Genomic DNA, 22,470 nt, shown 5'->3' with positions numbered 1-22,470 from the left:
TATTGAAAACCTGAATGATATCAATAGCTTGTTCTGATCCTTCTTTATAGGGTATATTAGAGAACCAATGCTGCAATGTAACTTCAACCGTATTCACTTTGCATGAAATATCACAACAATATACTCTAAACTGGCCATGTCATCTACTGCTGTCCAATAAAGAGCTGTAGGTACTCTGTCCTGCTGTGTTTGTGTTAATGGTCAGGACAGGGGACAGGACAGACATGGCTTAGCCTCAGGCTACAGTAGCTACGGTTGCTGTTCATTCATAGGGAAATCAATACACACACTTTCCCTCCCTCTCTCTCTCACACACACGTGGTAGACTACATACCAGAAGGCAAATGCAACACTTTAGAGAGAGAGAGAGAGAGGCAGACACAGAGAGAGAGATAGAGGCAGACAGAGAGAGAGAGAGAGAGAGAGAGAGAGAGAGAGAGAGAGAGAGAGAGAGAGAGAGAGAGAGAGAGACAGGCAGACACACAGAGAGAGAGAGAGAGATAGAGCGAGAGAGAGAGAGAGAGAGAGAGAAACAGACACACAGGCAGACAGACACAGAGAGAGAGACAGACACACAGGCAGACAGACAGAGAGAGAGAGAGGGAGAGAGAGAGAGAGAGAGAGACAGAGAGAAAGAGAGACAGACACAGAGAGAGAGAGAGAGAGAGAGAGAGAGAGAGAGAGAGACACAGGCAGACAGACACAGAGAGAGAGAGAGAGAGAGAGAGAGAGAGAGAGATTGACAGAGAGAGAGAGAGAGAGAGATTGACAGAGAGACAGAGAGAGACAGAGACAGACAGACAGAGTTAATGAGAGTGATCCGGAGCACATTATTATAGCAGCACCCTCCCAGTGGATTAATAAGTGTGTGTGTGTGTGTGTTGGGGTAGAGGGGACAGTAGGAAGGTACAGTTTGGTCCAATTAATAACACCATCTCTGTGTTAACGAGCTGCTTCTAGAACACATCGTTACTGACTCTTGATAGAACATGTCGTTAAACACCGGGACTAAACAACCATTAATTAATCCAAACACACACACACACACACACACACACACACACACACACACACACACACACACACACACACCACTACTCATAACAACAATAATGTATTCCCTGGGAGCTAATAATAACAGTCATGATGGTGCAGATGTAACAGAGGTAGTTTAGTTAGGACAAGTGACCTCGCCTGAGGTTTCAGCTCAGCGGACTAACACAGTACCGGTGACTAGGTTGGGAAACAGTCCCAGCTCGAGGGCAGAGAGCCTGTGTTAAGAGGAAGACCCACCATAATGAACGTTGGTTGTGTGCAGTAGACCACCTTCTGGCTGTCGACTAACAGTCACACTTCAACATGTAGAATCATCCGGGAAATGAACAGAAAATGCTTAGATCTCTTCATCAGACTGGTCCGTTTAGCGTTCTCCTGCCAGCTCTGTCTGTGGGGTGAAATACGCTCTCCTGCCAGCTCTGTATGTGGGGTGAGAGGCCCATGATCACTCTGGATGAACTGCAGAGATCTACAGCTGAGGTGGGAGACTCTGTCCATAGGACAACAATCAGTCGTATATTGCACAAATCTGGCCTTTATGGAAGAGTGGCAAGAAGAAAGCCATTTCTTAAAGATATCCATAAAAAGTGTCGTTTAAAGTTTGCCACAAGCCACCTGGGAGACACACCAAACATGTGGAAGAAGGTGCTCTGGTCAGATGAAACCAAAATTGAACTTTTTGGCAACAATGCAAAATGTTATGTTTGGCGTAAAAGCAACACAGCTGAACACACCATACCCACTGTCAAACATGGTGGTGGCAGTATCATGGTTTGGGCCTGCTTTTCTTCAGCAGGGACAGGGAAGATGGTTAAAATTGATGGGAAGATGGATGGAGCCAAATACTGGACCATTCTGGAAGAAAACCTGATGGAGTCTGCAAAAGACCTGAGACTGGGATGGAGATTTGTCTTCCAACAAGACAATGATCCAAAACATAAAGCAAAATCTACAATGGAATGGTTCAAAAATAAACATATCCAGGTGTTAGAATGGCCAAGTCAAAGTCCAGACCTGAATCCAATCGAGAATCTGTGGAAATAACTGAAAACTGCTGTTCACAAATGCTCTCCATCCAACCTCACTGAGCTCGAGCTGTTTTGCAAGGAGGAATGGGAAAAAATGTAAGTCTCTCGATGTGCAAAACTGATAGAGACATACCCCAAGCGACTTACAGCTGTAATCGCAGCAAAAGGTGGCGCTACAAAGTATTAACTTAAGGGGGCTGAATAATTTTGCACGCTCAATTTTTCAGTTTTTGATTTGTTAAAAAAGTTTGAAATATCCAATAAATGTCGTTCCACTTCATGATTGTGTCCCACTTGTTGTTGATTCTTCACAAAAAAATACAGTTTTATATCTTTATGTTTGAAGCCTGAAATGTGGCAAAAGGTCGCAAAGTTCAAGCGGGCCGAATACTTTCGCAAGGCACTGTACGCTCTCCTGCCAGCTCTGTCTGTGGGGTGAAATACGCTCTCCTGCCAGCTCTGTCTGTGGGGTGAAATACGCTCTCCTGCCAGCTCTGTCTGTGGGGTGAAATACGCTCTCCTGCCAGCTCTGTCTGTGGGGTGAAATACGCTCTCCTGCCAGCTCTGTCTGTGGGGTGAAATACGCTCTCCTGCCAGCTCTGTCTGTGGGGTGAAATACGCTCTCCTGCCAGCTCTGTCTGTGGGGTGAAATACGCTCTCCTGCCAGCTCTGTCTGTGGGGTGAAATACGCTCTCCTGCCAGCTCTGTCTGTGGGGTGAAATACGCTCTCCTGCCAGCTCTGTCTGTGGGGTGAAATACGCTCTCCTGCCAGCTCTGTCTGTGGGGTGAAATACGCTCTCCAACCCAACAGCAGCTGTTTTCTCAGTGATCCTCTGTTGTTCAGGAAATGGAGAAACATAATAAACCTGCTCAATTGTTTCAGATGAAAGATCAGAGCCCTCTCTGTGACGTGATGGTTTAGTGAGGTAGGGGTACAGAGTTATATCATGCCAGTAACATCAGTCCACAGCTTAAAATACCACCAATGGCTCTGCCCAATTGGTACTTTTTCATTGTCAAGCATGGCAGTCACGTGTGCATGTGAAGCGAAGGACTACTATTCTGAGCCATTGCACGGACAGGCACAATGGAGAAGGTGAACCTGTTAGCAACACAGTGACGTCCTTCACACTAGGAGCCAGGGGTATGGAGCCAGGGGTATGGAGCCAGGGATAAGGAGCCAGGGGTAAGGAGCCAGGGGTAAGGAGCCAGGGGTAAGGAGCCAGGGGTAAGGAGACAGGGGTATGGAGACAGGGGTATGGAGACAGGGGTATGGAGACAGGGGTAAGGAGACAGGTGTATGGAGACAGGGGTAAGGAGCCAGGGGTAAGGAGCCAGGGGTAAGGAGCCAGGGGTAAGGAGACAGGTGTATGGAGACAGGGGTAAGGAACCAGGGGTATGGAGCCAGGGGTATGGAGACAGGGGTAAGGAGACAGGGGTAAGGAGACAGGGGTAAGGAGACAGGGGTAAGGAGACAGGGGTAAGGAGCCAGGGGTAAGGAGACAGGGGTAAGGAGACAGGGGTAAGGAGACAGGGGTAAGGAGACAGGTGTATGGAGACAGGGGTAAGGAACCAGGGGTATGGAGCCAGGGGTATGGAGACAGGGGTAAGGAGACAGGGGTAAGGAGACAGGGGTAAGGAGACAGGGGTATGGAGACAGGGGTAAGGAGACAGGGGTAAGGAGACAGGGGTAAGGAGACAGGGGTAAGGAGACAGGGGTAAGGAGCCAGGGGTATGGAGACAGGGGTAAGGAGCCAGGGGTAAGGAGCTGGTGAAAAGTAGTGGAAAGTTGAACACAAAAAGTTGAGACCAGTGGGACTAATGCTAATGATTCACTGTGAACTCAGTGGAAAAAACACACACTGCCATCTCAGAAGGGCCACACCACCACACACACACGAACACAAAAACAAACAAGCCACTCCTCCAAATAGGAGTCGGAAATGATAATAAACTCCAAGTCATTCTGTGTGTGTGTGTGCTTGTCACACACCCATGGCAAACAAACACACTACATGCAGACGGTCAGGGAGCCTTACCTTTTGCCACAGACTTTCTCTGGATGCCAGGGAGGAGCAGGCCGCTACGAACCAACAATTCCCCAGCTGGCCCTGGAGGAGGTCATGAGCACTGATACCATCCACAAACAACTTGGGGTTATCACACAGCTCCTATAGAGAAGAGACAACATGGGGTTATCACACAGCTCCTATAGAGAAGAGACAACATGGGGTTAAAGCTAGATTTACAATACTAAGGAATGTCTCATGTGAATTCGAGTTCAGTGCAGTCGGACTACGTGCATTTGTATCAAATTGTACATTTAAATGACATGATAAAGGGAGGAGGGGACAACATGGGATTAACACAGAGGGGAGGGTGGGAGAGAGAGAGCGACAGAAGACAGAGAAAGAGGGGGGGGGGGTGCAACCAAGAGAAATTAGACAGGATATTAGGCTAACCACCCCTTTCCCCAATTAAAATGCAATTCTAAATCAACAGTCAAAAGAACAAGTTTCTGAGATGCATCTGAGTAGAAGCCAAGAGAACCATTAGTGATAAAGATCTCTTCCTCTCCTCTGTCCATCCATCCATCACTCTATCCTTGTTAATTAATGACACTCAGAGACTGTTTTATGTGGCTGTGCTGCTCTCTCTGAGCTGACCACTAATGGCAGGAGGGAGGGAGGGTTTCCCAACAGTCTGGGTGCGTCTCAACTTCCACACGATATAGTGCGCTAACTACGACCAGGGCCCAAATGGGAACATAGAGGTCCCAAGTGTCACCTAGAACCACAGATCGTTAAGTCCCTTTTCCATCCTCTCCTTCCCTCAGCCCCAGCAGAGAACAGCCTCTCTAGGCAACGTGTGGTAGGACATAGGGCAGGGCGATATGGCCAAAATATCACATAAACAGTATTTATTTTTTGGACTGTATTTTATGTTTTTGAATAATAAAAGTTGTACATTTGCTTTATGAGTAGTGAGTGATCCTAGGGTGCTTTATGAGTAGTGAGTGATCCTAGAAGGCTTTATGAGTAGTGAGTGATCCTAGGGTGCTTTATGAGTAGTGAGTGATCCTAGGGTGCTTTACGAGTAGTGAGTGATCCTAGAAGGCTTTATGAGTAGTGAGTGATCCTAGAAGGCTTTATGAGTAGTGAGTGATCCTAGAAGGCTTTATGAGTAGTGAGTTATCCTAGGGTGCTTTATGAGTAGTGAGTGATCCTAGGGTGCTTTATGAGTAGTGAGTGATCCTAGGGTGCTTTATGAGTAGTGAGTGATCCTAGGGTGCTTTATGAGTAGTGAGTGATCCTAGAAGGCTTTATGAGTAGTGAGTGATCCTAGGGTGCTTTATGAGTAGTGAGTGATCCTAGAAGGCTTTATGAGTAGTGAGTGATCCTAGAAGGCTTTATGAGTAGTGAGTGATCCTAGGGTGCTTTATGAGTAGTGAGTGATCCTAGGGTGCTTTATGAGTAGTGAGTGATCCTAGGGTGCTTTATGAGTAGTGAGTGATCCTAGAAGGCTTTATGAGTAGTGAGTGATGCTAGGGTGCTTTATGAGTAGTGAGTGATCCTAGAAGGCTTTATGAGTAGTGAGTGATCCTAGAAGGCTTTATGAGTAGTGAGTGATCCTAGGGTGCTTATGAGTAGTGAGTGATCCTAGAGTGCTTTATGAGTAGTGAGTGATCCTAGAAGGCTTTATGAGTAGTGAGTGATCCTACGGTGCTTTATGAGTAGTGAGTGATCCTAGAAGGCTTTATGAGTAGTGAGTGATCCTAGAAGGCTTTATGAGTAGTGAGTGATCCTAAGGTGCTTTATGAGTAGTGAGTGATCCTAGGCTGCTTTATGAGTAGTGAGTGATCCTAGAAGGCTTTATGAGTAGTGAGTGATCCTACGGTGCTTTATGAGTAGTGAGTGATCCTAGGCTGCTTTATGAGTAGTGAGTGATCCTAGAAGGCTTTATGAGTAGTGAGTGATCCTAGAAGGCTTTATGAGTAGGGAGTGATCCTACGGTGCTTTATGAGTAGTGAGTGATCCTACGGTGCTTTATGAGTAGTGAGTGATCCTAGAAGGCTTTATGAGTAGTGAGTGATCCTAGGGTGCTTTATGAGTAGTGAGTGATCCTAGAAGGCTTTATGAGTAGTGAGTGATCCTAGGGTGCTTTATGAGTAGTGAGTGATCCTAGAAGGCTTTATGAGTAGTGAGTGATCCTAGGGTGGCAACACATATATATTCTAAGTGATTTCAACGAGTCTTTCTCCATTCTGATTGTTTTATACTGTTCAATTCAATCAAGAATCATTTTCTGCATTTTCATCAATTTCCGGCACTCATTTGAGATCATTTCCATACTGCGACGCAGGGCTGCACGATATGGGCAAACAATCTAGACCTGCAAATTGACTTGCGATTTACAGCAAAACACTTGGGTGAACTGTTGGAATCATGGAAATAATGATTATTCTAATTCTATAGTTTGAATATAATAGTGGGAACTTTGAATACAGTGTTGTTTGACATGAAAACAAATGAAAATGCCAGGAAGGTATTGTTATTGTGACAGGCAAGGAACCAAAGTGTTGATAAGTGTTTTCCCTAGGGGACCCTATAATCTTTAGCTACATGGAATGTTTTCTCTTAGCTACTTCATATAGATAAAATTCTTGCTTTGCGCATTCCTCTTTGATTTAGAAGATACATGCTGATTAGGTCTACACCATCACTGGTATTATCAGGCTGTATTGCTAATTACGTTTGCTCTGACTCAGTACAGTATTTATTGGCTAGCTAGTGATTTGCATTAGCGGCTAACAAGATTTAGGCCAAACTTGCTAAGAAAATGCAAACTAGCTGTTGGCAGATGTAAGAAACACAAACTAATAGTGTAATTATAGAACGCTAGTTGATTTATAATAAGAAGCTAAGTGAAAATAGCATCATTGTCATCAACATTGTTGCATGTGCTGCATTGATCATGCAGACTGAACGCAAGTGTCTCGTGGTTGAGGAACAAGAAATGTGCTCCTTGAGTGACAGAGGGCGGGGCTAGGTCTGTGTGGAAAGTGGCATGGAGAGAGAGAGAAGAGAGAGGAGAGATATGACACAAGTAGCAAAGTAAACCATAAAAATGGTACACCAGGCGTATCACGTTTAACAAACCAAACATTCAAATACCGTTATAGAAGGTAAAGTAAAAACCCAAACCCGTCCGTGCATCAAAACCGGTATATCGTAAAATACGGTACACTGCCCAGCCCTAGGAGGACAGTACCAGGCTAGGGTGGTGATGTAGGCCCTGCAGCAGGACCAGAGGAGGAGGAGGAAGAGGAGAAGCAGGCCTGACCACACTAAGCTACTCTTTGGGACTGTACTAGACACTACTATAACTAGAAGTTAACAGGGGGATCAGAAGTCTTGTGAAAGATATTGGGGATAAAAACCTCTGGTACACTCCCAAAGAAGATCAGTAAGTCTAACACACTGTAGAGTAGCTCTTTTCTCAACCCTTTCCATGGTTCGCTGCTCTAACCACACACCGCCACACCCTACCCGCGCTTTCTCTGAGCCAGGGGGCCCTCCTGAGGAATCTCACTGGGTGAGAAGTAACCTTTTGCCTTGGGCTTGATCAGCTGCTGTGTTGGAGCAAGGCTGGAGGAAAAACATGAATACAATAGATATATTATCTATGAGTAATACCTTTCCACCAAGGCTTTATTTACTGGTCCAACCAGTCCTGCTGTTACACCCTCCCTTACCTGGACTGTAACCACAGCTGTAGAATAATAGCAGAGTATAAAGAAAGTAGAACATATCATGGGAGCGGCATGTACTGTAACAGATGAATATCAGAACAGTAGACACACACGGATGTGAAGCAGAACAGACAGAAGGTACTGTAGGTTGTCACCAGAGTGTTGCTGTTTGTTTTATCCCTCTCCCACTGGACGGACTGCTCTCTCTCTCTCTTCTCCTGTGTTCAGACAGTCAACGCTGCGTTAGCTCCTGATACAGCTCAGTGCTGCACAACCAGGACGTGTGTGTGTGTTGCAATAGTGTTTCCATCTATCAGCAGTGATAACATACTGGTCACCTGATATTAACTAGTACCTCTCCTACTGGTCACCTGGTATTAACTAGTACCTCTCCTACTGGTCACCTGATATTAACTACTACCTCTCCTACTGGTCACCTGATATTAACTACATCCTCTCCTACTGGTCACCTGATATTAACTACTTCCTCTCCTACTGGTCACCTGATATTAACTACTTCCTCTCCTACTGGTCACCTGATATTAACTAGTACCTCTCCTACTGGTCACCTGATATTAACTACTTCCTCTCCTACTGGTCACCTGATATTAACTACTACCTCTCCTACTGGTCACCTGATATTAACTAGTACCTCTCCTACTGGTCACCTGGTATTAACTAGTACCTCTCCTACTGGTCACCTGGTATTAACTAGTACCTCTCCTACTGGTCACCTGATATTAACTACTTCCTCTCCTACTGGTCACCTGATATTAACTACTTCCTCTCCTACTGGTCACCTGATATTAACTAGTACCTATCCTACTGGTCACCTGATATTAACTACTTCCTCTCCTACTGGTCACCTGATATTAACTACTTCCTCTCCTACTGGTCACCTGATATTAACTACTTCCTCTCCTACTGGTCACCTGATATTAACAACTACCTCTCATACTGGTCACCTGATATTAACTACTTCCTCTCCTACTGGTCACCTGATATTAACTACTTCCTCTCCTACTGGTCACCTGATATTAACTACATCCTATCCTACTGGTCACCTGATATGAACTACTTCCTCTCCTACTGGTCACCTGATATTAACTAGTACCTATCCTACTGGTCACCTGATATTAACTAGTACCTCTCCTACTGGTCACCTGATATTAACTACTTCCTCTCCTACTGGTCACCTGATATTAACTACTTCCTCTCCTACTGGTCACCTGATATTACAGTGCCTTGCGAAAGTATTCGGCCCCCTTGAACTTTGCGACCTTTTGCCACATTTCAGGCTTCAAACATAAAGATATAAAACTGTATTTTTTTGTGAAGAATCAACAACAAGTGGGACACAATCATGAAGTGGAACGACATTTATTGGATATTTCAAACTTTTTTAACAAATCAAAAACTTAAAAATTGGGCGTGCAAAATTATTCAGCCCCTTTACTTTCAGTGCAGCAAACTCTCTCCAGAAGTTCAGTGAGGATCTTTGAATGATCCAATGTTGACCTAAATGACTAATGATGATAAATACAATCCACCTGTCTGTAATCAAGTCTCCGTATAAATGCACCTGCACTGTGATAGTCTCAGAGGTCCGTTAAAAGCGCAGAGAGCATCATGAAGAACAAGGAACACACCAGGCAGGTCCGAGATACTGTTGTGAAGAAGTTTAAAGCCGGATTTGGATACAAAAAGATTTCCCAAGCTTTAAACATTCCAAGGAGCACTGTGAAAGCGATAATATTGAAATGAAAGGAGTATCAGACCACTGCAAATCTACCAAGACCTGGCCGTCCCTCTAAACTTTCAGCTCATACAAGGAGAAGACTGATCAGAGATGCAGCCAAGATGACCATGATCACTCTGGATGAACTGCAGAGATCTACAGCTGAGGTGGGAGACTCTGTCCATAGGAGAACAATCAGTCGTATATTGCACAAATCTGGCCTTTATGGAAGAGTGGCAAGAAGAAAGCCATTTCTTAAAGATATCCATAAAAAGTGTTGTTTAAAGTTTGCCACAAGCCACCTGGGAGACACACCAAACATGTGGAAGAAGGTGCTCTGGTCAGATGAAACCAAAATTGAACTTTTTGGCAACAATGCAAAATGTTATGTTTGGCGTAAAAGCAACACAGCTGAACACACCATCCCCACTGTCAAACATGGTGGTGGCAGCATCATGGTTTGGGCCTGCTTTTCTTCAGCAGGGACAGGGAAGATGGTTAAAATTGATGGGAAGATGGATGGAGCCAAATACAGGACCATTCTGGAAGAAAACCTGATGGAGTCTGCAAAAGACCTGAGACTGGGACGGAGATTTGTCTTCCAACAAGACAATGATCCAAAACATAAAGCAAAATCTGCAATGGAATGGTTCAAAAATAAACATATCCAGGTGTTAGAATGGCCAAGTCAAAGTCCAGACCTGAATCCAATCGAGAATCTGTGGAAAGACCTGAAAACTGCTGTTCACAAATGCTCTCCATCCAACCTCACTGAGCTCGAGCTGTTTTGCAAGGAGGAATGGGAAAAAATTTCAGTCTCTCGATGTGCAAAACTGATAGAGACATACCCCAAGCGACTTACATCTGTAATCGCAGCAAAAGCTGGCGCTACAAAGTATTAACTTAAGGGGGCTGAATAATTTTGCACGCCCAATTTTTCAGTTTTTGATTTGTTAAAAAAGTTTGAAATATCCAATAAATGTCATTCCACTTCATGATTGTGTCCCACTTGTTGTTGATTCTTCACAAAAAAAATACAGTTTTATATCTTTATGTTTGAAGCCTGAAATGTGGCAAAAGGTCGCAAAGTTCAAGGGGGGCCGAATACTTTCGCAAGGCACTGTAACTACTACCTCTCCTACTGGTCACCTGATATTAACTAGTACCTATCCTACTGGTCACCTGATATTAACTACTTCCTCTCCTACTGGTCACCTGATATTAACTACTACCTCTCCTACTGGTTACCTGATATTAACTACTACCTCTCCTACTGGTCACCTGATATTAACTACTACCTCTCCTACTGGTCACCTGATATTAACTACTACCTCTCATACTGGTCACCTGGTATTAACTAGTACCTATCCTACTGGTCACCTGGTATTAACTAGTACCTCTCCTACTGGTCACCTGATATTAACTAGTACCTCTCCTACTGGTTACCTGATATTAACTACTTCCTCTCCTACTGGTCACCTGATATTAACTACTTCCTCTCCTACTGGTCACCTGATATTAACTACTACCTCTCCTACTGGTCACCTGATATTAACTAGTACCTATCCTACTGGTCACCTGATATTAACTACTTCCTCTCCTACTGGTCACCTGATATTAACTACTACCTCTCCTACTGGTCACCTGATATTAACTACTACCTCTCCTACTGGTCACCTGATATTAACTAGTACCTCTCCTACTGGTTACCTGATATTAACTACTACCTCTCCTACTGGTCACCTGATATTAACTACTACCTCTCCTACTGGTCACCTGATATTAACTACTACCTCTCCTACTGGTCACCTGGTATTAACTAGTACCTATCCTACTGGTCACCTGGTATTAACTAGTACCTCTCCTACTGGTCACCTGATATTAACTAGTACCTCTCCTACTGGTCACCTGATATTAACTAGTACCTCTCCTACTGGTCACCTGATATTAACTAGTACCTCTCCTACTGGTCACCTGATATTAACTACTTCCTCTCCTACTGGTCACCTGATATTAACTACTTCCTCTCCTACTGGTCACCTGATATTAACTACTTCCTCTCCTACTGGTCACCTGATATTAACTACTTCCTCTCCTACTGGTCACCTGATATTAACTACTTCCTCTCCTACTGGTCACCTGATATTAACTACTAAGAAAATACCCTCCCTCTGGTTAGAAACTCTTTGTTTTGAACATCACTGTTTTTGACTTTTAATCCTACCAAGTGGTGACAGCTTTTATCTTAGGACCTTTCTTCTCTTTTTAACCACAGATCATAGAAACACACTGGTTTCACATCATGTAGACACTGGTTCGGTGCTGAAGAGGATGAATATGAGGTTGAAAAGTGGCGGAATTGCCCTTCAACTCCCCCCCCCACACACACACCCCTCCCGTCAGTGTGTGGTACCTTAGGTCTCTTCCAGGTGATGGTTCCTATGCTGTTCGTCTTGTAGAACAGAGACTGGTCCGTAGCCGGAAACACAGAGTCTTCAAACAGGACCCGATGCTGCTGGCACTTCTTACGCAGGGAGGAATAGCCCTGTCCTTCAAATGGTACCACCATCACCCTGCTGGAACACACACACATACACTGTCACACACACAGCAGCAAAACACTGGTTCTCATACGACACAACCATCTCCCTGGAACACACACACATACACTGTCACACACACAGCAGCAAAACACTGGTTCTCATACGACACAACCATCACCCTGGAACACACACACATACACTGTCACACACACAGCAGCAAAACACTGGTTCTCATACGACACAACCATCACCCTGGAACACACACACATACACTGTCACACACACAGCAGCAAAACACAGGTTCTCATACGACACAACCATCTCCCTGGAACACACACACATACACTGTCACACACACAGCAGCAAAACACTGGTTCTCATACGACACAACCATCACCCTGGAACACACACACATACACTGTCACACACACAGCAGCAAAACACTGGTTCTCATACGACACAACCATCTCCCTGGAACACACACACATACACTGTCACACACACAGCAGCAAAACACTGGTTCTCATACGACACAACCATCTCCCTGGAACACACACACATACACTGTCACACACACAGCAGCAAAACACTGGTTCTCATACGACACAACCATCTCCCTGGAACACACACACATAAACTGTCACACACACAGCAGCAAAACACTGGTTCTCATACGACACAACCATCTCCCTGGAACACACACAGTTACAGACAAACAAGTCCAAACAGTGTAAAAAAAAATATTTTCTGGAAGGAAAAATACTTTGTGTAAACTTAAACGACTAATACCAGACAAAGCATGTAGAAATTATAAGGGACCTATAACATTATATGTATATAAATAAGAGAGAACTAACAGTCCCCTGCATAAAAGCTAGGTAATCAGGGAGAATAAAAACAATGAATTTAGCAGTATTGATTTTGCTATTATGTCTGAACAAAAGAAAGCTGAATTAGTCATGGGAAAATGCATAGAATGGCTGGATAATAGCTTCAAACTGCAACATTTTCTCTCAGCTCCATGACAAAGTTACAGCGCCAAGATGGGGGCCTGCGCGCCCATTGCCACGCCAACCACCTAAGCCACTTGATATTTAAAAACCTCATATTGATAATGGTAGCACAGGAGGTTGGTGGCACCGTAATTGGGGAGGACGGGCTCGTGGTCATAGCTGGAGGAGAATGTTATCAAATAAATTAAACATGGTTTCCATGTGTTTGGTGCCATTTCATTCGCTCCGTTCAGGCCATTATTATGAGCTGTCCTCCTCTCAGCAGCCTGTGAATGGTGGTTACCGTAGCTTAAAGGCTACATTTTTCTGGTGGGGAGTCTATCAGATTCATGCCCAGAAGAGGGCAAACAAGAGAAGGGTGTGTGTGTGTGTGTGTGTGTGTGTGTGTGTGTATGTCTGTGTGGTGTGTGAGAGTGACAGAGACCCATTATCTACATTCTACACTGACTCCTCCCATTGAAAGTAGAGAAAAAGAACCACCGTTGTTCAAGGATATCCTATTTTTCAACACACACAGCACGTCACACCATAACAACATAAGTCTCCAGTCACGTGACACATACACACAACAGACACTCATAGTTTACCAATGGATCACTGGGAGTAACCAACTCCCAACTCCAACGTTAGATCAGAGGTTACCAGACCTTTTAGCATAGTGGGCTTTTACAGTCTGAAGTTTTTTACCATTGTCTGTCTGCTAAACACACAAATTGCTGCTGTTCACTGGTCAGACAGTCAGCAGGACTCTCTTGTAGTCATGGAGATGCTTATGGGATGTAGCTAGGTAGTGTAATCATGTTAGTGCTTGACAACCCTATTAGAGACAGAACACACACACAGAGTTTACCATAGACAAGGAGAGGGGTGAAGGGAGTAGTCAGTTCACAACAGCTAGAAGTACTAACTACACTGAACAAAAATATAAATGCAACATCTAAAGTGTTGGTCCCATGTTTCATGAGCTGAAATAAAATTTGTTTACATCCCTCTAAGTGAGCATTTCTCAGTTGCCAAGATAATCCATCCACCTGACAGGTGTGGCATATCAAGTAGCTGATTCATTGCACAGGTGCAGCTTTGTCACACAGCACAATGCAACAGATGTCTCAAGTTTTGAGGGAGGTTGCAATTGGCATGCTGACTGCAGAAGTGTCCACCAGAGGCGTTGCCAGAGAATCTTATGTTCATTTCTCTAACATAAGCCACCTCCAACGGCGCTTTAGAGAATTTGGCAGTACGTCCAACCGGCCTCACAACCACAAACCACGTGTAACTGTGCCAGGCCAGGACCTCCACATCCAGTAAAATCTTTGAAAATGTTGCATGTTGCGTCTAACACTACTTGTTTGGATAAACTTCATTATTATTATGTATAGAATTGTATTGTTATTTACTTTTTACTTTTTATGTGATGCACACTGCAGAGACTACCGGAAGAAGAATTATCACTGAATTATCACAGTCAATCATTGTAAAGTTTGTTTCTGTGTCAATTAATCCCATAAGCATTGGGTTTGCCAACTGGTGATTTGACACAAAAATAAAATATAATTCATTCACTCACTACAGGAATACTGTATGCAGTTCAGTCAACCACCGCTACTGGTTGGACTTAGTCTACTGGAGGTCTAGATGGAGCTGTCACGGTACTGCCTACAACTACACTGCTCAAACAAATAAAGGGAACACTTAAACAACACAATGTGACTCCAAGTCAATCACACTTCTGTGAAATCAAACTGTCCACTTAGGAAGCAACACTGATTGACAATAAATTTCACATGCTGTTGTGCAAATGGAATAGACAACAGGTGAAAATTATAGGCAATTAGCAAGACACCCCCAACAAAGGAGTGGTTCTGCAGGTGGGGACCACAGACCACTTCTCAGTTCCTATGCTTCCTGGTTGATGTTTTGGTCACTTTTGAATGCTGGCGGTGCTTTCACTCTAGTGGTAGCATGAGACGGAGGGTACAACCCACACAAGTGGCTCAGGTAGTGCAGCTCATCCAGGATGGCACATCAATGCGAGCTGTGGCAAGAAGGTTTGCTGTGTCTGTCAGCGTAGAGTCCAGAGCATGGAGGCGCTACCAGGAGATAGGCCAGTACATCAGGAGACGTGGAAGAGGCCGTAGGAGGGCAACAACCCAGCAGCAGGACTGCTACCTCCGCCTTTGTGCAAGGAGGAGCACTGCCAGAGCCCTGCAAAATGACCTCCAGCAGGCCACAAATGTGCATGTGTCTGCTCAAACGGTCAGAAACAGACTCCATGAGGGTGGTATGAGGGCCCGACGTCCACAGGTGGGGGTTGTGCTTACAGCCCAACACCGTGCAGGACGTTTGGCATTTGCCAGAGAACACCAAGATTGGCAAATTCGCCACTGGCGCCCTGTGCTCTTCACAGATGAAAGCAGGTTCACACTGAGCACGTGACAGACGTGACAGAGTCTGGAGAAGCCGTAGAGAACGTTCTGCTGCATGCAACATCCTCCAGCATGACCGGTTTGGCGGTGGTTTAGTCATGGTCTTTGGGGGGCACATGGAGGGCTCGCCAGAGGTAGCCTGACTGCCATTAAGTACCGAGATGAGATCCTCAGACCCCTTGTGAGACTTGGCCCTGGGTTCCTCCTGGGTTCCTACTAATGCAAGACAATGCTAGACCTCATGTGGCTGGAGTGTGTCAGCAGTTCCTGCAAGAGGAAGGCATTGATGCTATGGACTGGCCCGCCCGTTCCCCAGACCTGAATCCAATTGAGCACATCTGGGACATCATGTCTCGCTCCATCCACCAACGCCACGTTGCACCACAGACTGTCCAGGTGTTGGCGGATGCTTTAGTCCAGGTCTGGGAGGAGATCCCTCAGGAGACCATCCGCCACCTCATCAGGAGTATGCCCAGGCATTGTAGGGAGGTCATACAGGCACGTGGAGGCCACACACAATACTGAGCCTTATTTTGACTTGTTTTAAGGACATTACATCAAAGTTGGATCAGCCTGTAGTGTGGTTTTCCACTTTAATTTTGAGTGTGACTCCAAATCCAGACCTCCATGGGTTGATAAATTTGATTTCCATTGATCATTTTTGTGTGATTTTGTTGTCAGCACATTCAACTATGTAAAGAAAAAAGTATTTAATAAGAATATTTCATTCATTCAGATCTAGGATGTGTTATTTTAGTGTTCCCTTTATTTTTTTGAGCCGTGTATATATTCCTTACAGATCTGAGGGAGTAGGAACTAGGGAAGGGGACTAGGGGTATGAATGGAATGTGGCCAGCCTAGCTGTGGGTTCTGTCTAAGAAGGGGACTATTGGGTTCTGTCCTGACAGGAAACCTTATCTCCACATGTCAAAATCACTACTACTACAGAGGTCCCCTCCATATTCATCTCTATCGCTCTCATTCTCTCTCTTTCTCTCCCCTCTTTCACATACACTTCATCTCATTTGCTCTGCCTGTTTGTTTAAATTCTGTCTCACTTCTCCATACTACCCTTCGTTCTATCCCACACTCATCATGTATCACTCTCTCACTCTTTGTACAGTGCATTTGGAAAGTATTCAGACCCCTTGACATAACATTTTATTACATTACAGCCTTATTCTAAATTGTATTAAATTGTTGTTGTTTTTTCCCCCTCAATCTACACCCAATACCCAATAATGACAAAACAAAAACAGGTTTATAAAAAAAATACAAAATAAAGTGAAATATCACATCTACATAAGTATTCAGACCCTTTACCAAGTACTTTGTTGAAGCACCTTTGACAGAGATTACAGCCTCGTGTCTTCTTAGGTATGACACTACAAGCTTGGCACACCTGTATTTGGTGAGATTCTCACATTCTTCTCTGCAGGTCTTCTCAAGCTCTGTCAGGTTGGACGGGGAGCGTCGCTGCAGAGCTATTTTCAGGTTTCTCCAGAGATGTGAGATCGGGTTCGAGTCCGGGCTCTGGCTAAGCCACTCAAGGACATTCAGAGAGTTGTCCTGAAGCCACTCCTGTGTTTGTCTTGGCTGTGATTAGGGTCATTGTCCTGTTGGAAGGTGAACCTTCGCCCCCAGTCTGAGGTCCTGAGCGCTCTGGAGCAGGTTTTCATCAAGGATCTCTCTGTACTTTGCTCCATTCATCTTTCCCTTGATCCCGACTAGTCTCCCAGTCCCTGCCACAGAAAAACATCTCCACTGTATGATGCTGCCACCACCATGCTTCACCGTAGGGATGGTGCCAGGTTTCCTCCAGACGTGACGCTTGGCATTCAGGCCAAACAGTTCCATGTTGGTTTCATCAGACCAGAGAATCTTGTTAATCATGTTCTGAGAGTCCTTTAGGCAGTGGTGTAAAGCACTTACAGTACCAGTCAAAAGTTGACACACCTACTCATTCAAGGGTTTTTCTTTATTTTTAGTATTTTCTACATTATAGAATAATAGTGAAGACATCAAAACTATGAAATAACACATATGAAATCATGTAGTAACCAAAAGTGTTAAACAAATCAAAATATATTTTAGATTCTTCAAAGTAGCCACCCTTTGCCTTGATGACAGCTTTGCACACTTATTTAATTTTTATTTAAGTAGGCAAATTAGTTAAGAACAAATTCTTATTTACAATGAAGGCCTAACCTGGACTACGCTGGGCCAATTATGGGCTGCCCTATGGGACTCGCAATCACAGCTGGTTTTGATGCAGCCTGGAATCGAACCAGGGTCTGTAGTGACCGCTGCGCCACTCGGGAGCCCAAGGCTGTATTGTTGTCTCTACCTTTTTGCCCTTTGTGATGTTGTCTGTGCCCAATAATGTTTGTACCAGGTTTTGTGCTGCTACCATGTGCTGCTGCCATGTTGTGTTGCTACCATGTTGTTGTCATGTTGTGTTGCTACCATGCTGTGTTGTCATGTTGTGTTGCTACCATGCTGTGTTGTTGTCTAGGTCTCTCTTTATGTAGTGTTATCTGTCTTGTCGTGATGTGTGTTTTGTCCTATGTTTAATCCCAACACCCGTCCCCGCAGGAGGCCTTTTGCCAGGCTGTCATTGTAAATAAGAATTTGTTCTTAACTGACTTGCCTAGTTAAATAAATAAATAAATAAATAATGGAGCGAGCGTCACATTAGTCTGTAACAATCAGCTAGCTACTCGAACCACAACACCAACCCAATGTTAGCGGAGGGTGTGACTGGCATGGTGTGAGGGTGTTCTCAGGCAATAACATCGCCAGACATGGTACAGACTGAAATGGCAGAGACAAACTATACTACAACCGTCTCTTTGTTCACAGTTCAGTCCCCATTTAACATACTCAAGAGTATAGGACTGAAAATAATAGTTGAGTCCTACATGAATGACTCATCAGGCTTTAGAACTTCTACTGAGGAGAAATGAGGTGGGGGTGGAGAGAGAAAGTCAGGATTCATAACAGACCTCCTCAGCCTGGGGCAAAGGTAGTAGCTCTGCTCAGTAAGTCTAAACACATTTTACAGACTCTGCAGCTGCTGGGGGAAAAGAAAGTGTATGTTCTGCTTTCCTGCGAGTGAGCTAAGCATATCAACCACACCCACAAATAGATAGTAGACTATTGAACTGAACTAACGTCAAAACGTGTTTTATACTTGCTGAAGACACAGCAGTTGGTAGCCAAGTAAAACTCAACTCCACGATGTACTGTACTTCACATCAACGGAGTTGCGCTACATCTAGTGTGGGCTTCGACATCACATAAAATCCATATTTTTGTATTTGTCTAAAATACTGCTTCTGTCCTGTGTAAATGTGGGCTATTTTTGGGGGTGTTGAAATAAGTAGTTTTTTATTTAAAAAAAAAATAATATATATATATATATATATATATATATATATATATATGTAACTTCCGAGCTCCAATCCGCCCACTCGCGTCTTCAATCTCGTCTTCGCTCAACTCCGTTGATGGTCTACATCGTGGAATATAATTTAACTTGGCTAGCAGTTGGTAAAATCGTTGCTCTAAAAAAGTTTAAATACATTCACACAGAGACAAACATATGCATAATTGCTGTGGGCTATGCTCTACAAAATATTAAATAAGTTCATTAATCGTCATTCATTTCCGTAAAACCGACTGGCTGCTTTAGTTTGGGCTAGTTTACCTTGGAAGAGTTGACTCCCTCGGTGACGTATTCGTTTCTCTCCGTACTACTGGGGCTTCAGTCAGTGAGACCCCTGGTTCGCTCCTGGAGGCTGCTCTTCTGATGCACGAGCTCCCCAGGGCTCGCTTGCTGTCTCTTTCTCACTCTTTCTCTCTCACACACAGGGGAGGGCTGAGTCTTACGGCGGGAGCTGAGCACTGGCTACTCCTGTTCCCTGACCATGTTGATCAGAATCATGTGGTCCATTTTAGTGTCGACTAGACCTACTGCTCCAATGACATGATCAAGTTGAATCAAAGCTCTTGAAAATATTCATTGGAGCCTACTGCTTTTCACATAAACCATATGAGAATAAATCCACGTCTCTTTTGGAAAGTGCCTATTTCGGCTAATTTCCAACAGTAATCTATTTCTGCCTTGTCATTAAAAAAAAGTGTGATGTTAAAGCAATAAGGCGCGAGGGGGTGTGGTATATGGCCAATATACCATGGGCTGTTCTTACTTGCGACGCGAGTGCCTGGATTCAGCCCTTAGCCTTGGTATATTGGCCATATATCACAAACCCTCCAGGTGCCTTATTGCTATTATAAACTGGTTACCAACGTAATTAGATCATAAAAATAAATGGTATATGGTCTGATATATCACGGCTGGCAGCCATTCAGCATTCAGGGCTTGAACCATCCAGTTTATAATTATCTTTTGATTCTGGGCCAAACTCCTCACCTTACTCTTCATAAAGAATGGTAACTAAAGCAACTTCGTAACTCAATATTTTATTTTTCTCCAGAATTAGGTCTAATTCGTTTCAAAACGCACAAAGAAAGATAGAATGTTGCTGTACAATGTTTTTGGAAGATGTATGTCTGATGGCACAGTGGCATGCCTTTAGGCAACTTTTTCACTAATTGGTCTCTTGGCCAATCAGATCTGAAAACGCTCTAATGTGAAAAGATCTGATGTGATCGGTCAAAAGAAGAATTAGTGGAAACAATTAAAGAATTGGGCTGCCTGTGTGAACAAATCAAATTGCAGCCAGTATGCAGCAGATCAATCAATTTGCCAGTCTGGAAACAATGTAACACTTTCCCTATCCCAGTCTGCTGTCCCCACATGCTTAAAGATGGCCACCATTGTTCCCGTACCCAAGAAGGCAAAGGTAACTGAACTGAATGACTATTGCCCCAAAGCACTCACTTCTGTCATCATGAAGTGCTTTGAGTGACTAGTCAAGGATCATATCACCTCCACCTTACCTGTAACCCTAGACCCACTGCAATTTGCATACCGCCCCAATAGGTCCACAGACGATGCAATTGCCGTCACACTGCCCTATCCCATCTGGACAAGAGGAATACCTATGTAAGAATGCTGTTCTTTGACTACAGCTCAGCATTCAACACCATAGTACCCTCCAAGCTCATCATTAAGCTTGAGGCCCTGGGTCTAAAGCCCACCTTGTGCAGGTGCATCAAAGCTGGGACCGAGAGACTGAAAAATCGTTTATTTTTCAAGACTGTTAAACAGACATCACTAACACGGAGAGGCTGATGCCTACATACAGACTTGAAATCATTGACCACTCTAACAGATGGATCACTCGTCACTTTATTAATGCCACTTTAATAATGATGTTTACATATCTTGCGCTACTCCTCCCAGATATATATACTGTATTTTATACCATCTATTGCATCTCATCTATACTGGTCGGTCATGGCCCATCCATATATTTATATGTACATATCCTTATTCCATCCCTTTATTTAGATTTGTGTGTATTGGGTAGTTGTTGTTTGACCCTGTCCAGGGGTGTCCTCGGATGGGGCCAAGGTGTCTCCTGACCTCTCCTGTCCCAGCCTCCAGTATTTATGCTGCAGTACTTTATGTGTCGGGGCGCTAGGGTCAGTTTGTTATATCTGGAGTACTCCTGCTGTCCTATTTGGTGTCCTGTGTGAATTTAAGTGTGCTCTCTCTAATTCTCTCTTTCTTTCTCTCTCTCGGAGGACCTGAACCCTAGGACCATGCCTCAGGACTACCTGACATGATGACTCCTTGCTGTCCCCAGTCCACCTGGCCGTGCTGCTGCTCCAGTTTCAACTGTTCTGCCTTATTATTATTGGACCATGCTGGTCATTTATGAACATTTGAACATCTTGGCCATGTTCTGTTATAATCTCCACCCGGCACAGCCAGAAGAGGACTGGCCACCCCACATAGCCTGGTTCCTCTCTAGGTTTCTTCCTAGGGTTTGGCCTTTCCATGGAGTTTTTCCTAGCAACCGTGCTTCTACACCTGCATTGCTTGCTGTTTGGGGTTTTAGGCTGGGTTTCTGTACAGCACTTTGAGATATCAGCTGATGTAGGAAGGGCCATATAAATAAATGTGATTTGATTTGATTTGTTGTTAAATTGTTAAATTACTTGTTAGATATTGCTGCACTATCGGGAACTAGAAGCACAAGCAATTTCACTACACTCGCAATAACATCTGCTAACCATGTGTATGTCACCAATACAATTTAATTTAATCGGCATAAGGTTACAGTTTGTTTAGAAACAACACGTTTTTCACGTCTCTGCTATTTACAGTACTGCAGCGCCCACCTGTGGCCACAGGGTAAAAGGACCGCAGCGTAATGTGCTGCCAGTGGCCGTGACCGAGGTGGCGAACCGTCTGTCTGTCGCGCTGTGTCATTAGTGTTTAACACTAAGGGACTGGAGTCACCGGAGTCATGTGAGAAACTGCACTTTACTGAACTGAAGAAAGACAGCATTCACATCAGACAACGGGAGAGATGGACATGAAACATCTAACGTGTAAGTTTAAATGAAGACGGTTTGTTGTTTAAGGAGATACACTTTGAACAAACTACACAGTAAGTCATAATGATATTATGATGAGGAGCAATGTATTGAAATATAATTTTTCACACAAGGCTATTACTTATTCACCCTGTGTGTTTTATTTAAGGAGTATGCCAAGAGAACGCATGTCAGATACTTGATTGGTTAATTTATTGATGGTTGATTGCTTTATTATTTCTCTGTGGAATATAAAAACATGTTACTCAACATGGGTCCTCTGGGAAACATTATCCTTACTCTGTGTGTGTGTGTGTAGTGGTGGGGATGGGGAGAATTCCGGGGTATCTACTGATTGGCTCAGCACTCTGTATGGGCGTGGTCAGTCAAACCCTAAGCTA

At 44.2% G+C, this 22,470-nt stretch overlaps 1 protein-coding gene across 1 annotated transcript in view; it reads right to left on the bottom strand.

Moving 5' to 3' along the window:
* LOC139386075 (calpain-5-like) overlaps positions 1-19,502 on the bottom strand; it is a 29,421-nt gene extending 9,919 nt beyond the window's left edge. Inside the window, exons 1-3 of the mRNA XM_071131497.1 lie at positions 19,266-19,502; positions 11,988-12,150; positions 4,124-4,255 (exon numbers count right to left, since the gene is read on the bottom strand). Of these exons, the coding sequence (XP_070987598.1) occupies positions 4,124-4,255; positions 11,988-12,143 (288 nt within the window). The 5' untranslated portion in view covers positions 12,144-12,150; positions 19,266-19,502. The remainder of the gene's footprint in view (positions 1-4,123; positions 4,256-11,987; positions 12,151-19,265) is intronic.
* Positions 19,503-22,470: the final 2,968 nt, after the last annotated feature.

This window comes from Oncorhynchus clarkii, chromosome 27, assembly GCF_045791955.1.
Source record: "Oncorhynchus clarkii lewisi isolate Uvic-CL-2024 chromosome 27, UVic_Ocla_1.0, whole genome shotgun sequence".
Lineage (NCBI taxonomy): Eukaryota > Metazoa > Chordata > Actinopteri > Salmoniformes > Salmonidae > Oncorhynchus > Oncorhynchus clarkii.
Note: the sequence above shows the minus strand (reverse complement) of the source record. Positions and strands in the feature narration are given on the sequence as shown.